The sequence below is a fragment of the Microtus pennsylvanicus genome, chromosome 8 (genome assembly GCF_037038515.1).
Source record: "Microtus pennsylvanicus isolate mMicPen1 chromosome 8, mMicPen1.hap1, whole genome shotgun sequence".
In the NCBI taxonomy this organism is placed as follows: Eukaryota; Metazoa; Chordata; class Mammalia; order Rodentia; family Cricetidae; genus Microtus; species Microtus pennsylvanicus.
In genome coordinates this window covers 30673410-30676675 of record NC_134586.1, presented here as the reverse complement: position 1 = coordinate 30676675, position 3266 = coordinate 30673410, and the positions used below count along the sequence as shown (strand labels likewise).

General features: G+C 44.2%; 1 protein-coding gene across 1 annotated transcript; it reads right to left on the bottom strand.

Moving 5' to 3' along the window:
• Window positions 1-584: 584 nt before the first annotated feature.
• LOC142855486 (olfactory receptor 6M1-like) lies at window positions 585-1517 on the bottom strand. The gene has a single exon (XM_075981979.1). It carries the CDS (start codon window positions 1515-1517, stop codon window positions 585-587), a length of 933 nt encoding a protein of 310 aa, XP_075838094.1.
• Between the last annotated feature and the right edge of the window lie 1749 nt (window positions 1518-3266).

Sequence of the window (3266 nt, the reverse complement as noted above, 5' to 3'; positions counted from 1 at the left end):
ATTTTCAAAGCTTCAATTCAAATAAAATCACTAATTGTTTTAGTTATTTTACCGTCATTGGTAAATAGTTATTATTTCTGCTAAAATAATACTAATTTATGGAAGACAGCACAATTTAAATGGTATAGCTCAATATATTTCAGGAATTTCAAGCACACAGTTCCTATCACTTGAATGAAAAAGTTCAATGGATTTTGCAATCAAAGTCTATTGCCATGTTGGGTTGTGAAGGCGCACACCTTCAATCCCAGCACTCATGAGGCAGAGGCAGGTGGATTTCTGTGAGTTTAAGGCCAGGTTGGTCTACAGAGTGAGTTTCAGGACAGCCAGGGTTACACAGGGAAACCCTGCCTTGAAAAACAAACAAAAATCTATTGCCGGCAATACATGGACTAAAGAAAGTGGATTAGGCACACACGCTGCATTGAAATGTCTCCATGAGCCAGCAAACAGCTGTATTTTATAAAGATATTTATACAGAAGGCATGTGGACTATGTCATTCCGATCTGCTAAGGTTTGCGCACTTGTTAAATTAGAGAATTTTTTTTTGATAATTTCCACCCCAAGAACACATAATGTTTTCTTACCTTGACATTTTTATTCTGCACACAGCCTCCCTCAGAGCCCTGTGGACCTGCTTGTTGCGCAGGGTGTAGATGACAGGGTTCAGAAGCGGGGTCAGCACTGTGTTCACTAGAGCAGCCGCCCTGTTGGATTCCAGCCGGCTTGTTTGCCTCGGTTTCACATATATAAACACGCAGCTGCCGTACATGAGAGAGAGGACGATGAGGTGGGATGAGCAGGTGGAGAAAGCTTTCTGTCGCTCCCTGGCTGAGGGGAGGCGCACAATTGTGACTACTATGCTGCTGTACGCAACGATGGTGACAATGAGGGACGAGAGAAGGATAAGCAAAGCAAGGCCAAAGGTCAGAGTTTCCACAGATCTGGTGTCTGAGCAGGAGAGGTGGATCAGAGGGCCAAGGTCACAGAAGAAGTGTGGGATGACGTGGGGGCCACAGAAGGATAGCCGGGACACCTTCACTACTACCCAAGTGATAAAGGCAAAGGTCACAGCAAGGCAGGCCGTGATTAGGAGGGTGCAGGTCCTCGGGTTCATGATGGTGGGATAATGCAGAGGCTTGCAGATAGCCACACACCTGTCCACTGACATCACGGCTATGAGAAGGAAGCCAAAGGCCCCAATGAATACAAAGACGAAGGCTTGTACGAAACAGGCAACAAAGGAAATTGTTTGCTTCCCTAAAAGAAATATAGCCAACAATTTAGGAATAACAGCACTGGTAAAGCAACACTCAAAGAAGGAGAAAACGCCGAGGAAAAAGTACATGGGGGTTTTCAGATGGGCACTGGTGCAGACGACGGAGACGATGACCACATTGCCTGTGATGGAGGCCAGGTACGCCAGCAGGTGCACTGAGAAGAGCAGCCTCCCCAGGCGCTGGACAGCAGGAAATCCCTCCAGGGTAAACTCCTGGACAGTTGTCCCGTTCCCCATTTCCACTGTCTTCCCTTGTGATGAAGAGATCACAGAGAGCAGAGATGTTCTCACAGTGCACACAACCAGGTCATTCAGCAGCCTGTCCAAAGTGTGGTGACGATTAAATATGACGAAACATGTTGTTCTCTTTGCTTTTGGCCTAAACCTATGTGTTTATGACTAAGTGTAACTATACTACCGTAATTATTGGCTTATTGCTCTTTGATTCAGCCATCATTACTGTCACCTTTATAACCATTGCCACCACCACTTGTGCTGTTATCGTGGCCACCTGGAGTCAGAATTCCTCTTTGTCCCCACGACATCATGAGTATTAGAGTCTTGCCACTCTGCCTCACCAGGAGGAGATCAAAAGTGTCGGAATCTCAGAGAGGTTGGATAATATAACAGAGATATCAAAGACTGAATTCCTATTGCTTTTCAAAATTCCTGCTGATTCTCAATACTATGACCAAGTATTTTTAATGTATTAAATTGCATTTATTTATTGTTAGCATAACTCACGTTTGTGGAGGTAAGGGGACAATTTGCAGAAGTCTGTTTCTTCTTGCACCTTATTGGTCCTGGAGATCAAATTCATTCCATCAGGCTTGGTGGCAAATAACCCAAACTCACGAAGGCAATATTCTTTATCGGAAACCTTTATGTCTGACCTTGCTGCTTCATACCTTTCTCTTTTGTGATCCCATGTAACTGAGTGTAAAATTATTTGTGTTCACTTATACCAAGAATGAAAATCTCCAAAAACACAGGACTAATATATCTTTGATGATTTCCCCATAAAAACGTCCAACTGACAGTCTCTCCAATGTATGTGACAGATACACTCTACTGACCCCACGTTCTCATCCTTCAGGTAATAGTAATGGCGTATGGTGGACCTAAGGACAGTATGATCCTTACACTAGATCTACCCCAGCACATCCATCTAACAGAAGGACACTGAGAAGACCGGACACTAGGGACATCACTGTTGCAGTGTAAATCAAAGTCTTAACCTTGTTCTTCTGGGCTCCACCCTAACACATAAGATGCTGGTGGTGGTGGTCTTTCTTTCAGAGCATTAACCTTCACCCATAGCAGTGGTCTCAATTTTATCATCCTCTCCTCCATCTCATCTGAGTACCGAGTTTTTGGAATCAGGGTGTAATTTGTGTCTGTCCCATACTGTCATGGCCAAGACCTAATGTACTGTTTACCTCGCTCTTCTTCATGCTTCAGGACCTGAGGAGCAGCCTAAAGAATATTCTGGCACACTGCTCGCCTCTTGGATGTGCAACTGACCTTTCTGCTGCATAGCTTTCTCCTTTGTAATCCCACACCACTAAGTGCAGAATCATTTGTGTTTCGATTACACCAAGAACAAAAATCTCCAAAAACACAGGTCCAATATGTCTTTGATGACTTCCCCACAAGGATTTGGTCACTAGTATGAGGTCCCCAGCCAGGGATCCGGGTGCTCTCAGAGCTTGTTATGAGTGGAAGGAATAAGAAAGAAATGTTATGCACAGCTAGGCTCCCTAGAGATGTCTAATTGGTCACTTTTGAGAACAAGAGTTATTGGTGGAACCTTGTTTCCTGTCTGGGGTGACAGGTAGTACATACCGTCCTCTGCTGAGACTTTTCTCTCTAACTCCCTAAGGATTTCTCAGATCTCAACTTGCAAAGTTTCTAGTTATTTGAGGTCGAAATCCAGACTTACATTTTCTCTGTGTGATGTGTATACTGAGACCAGAGCAAGGTACC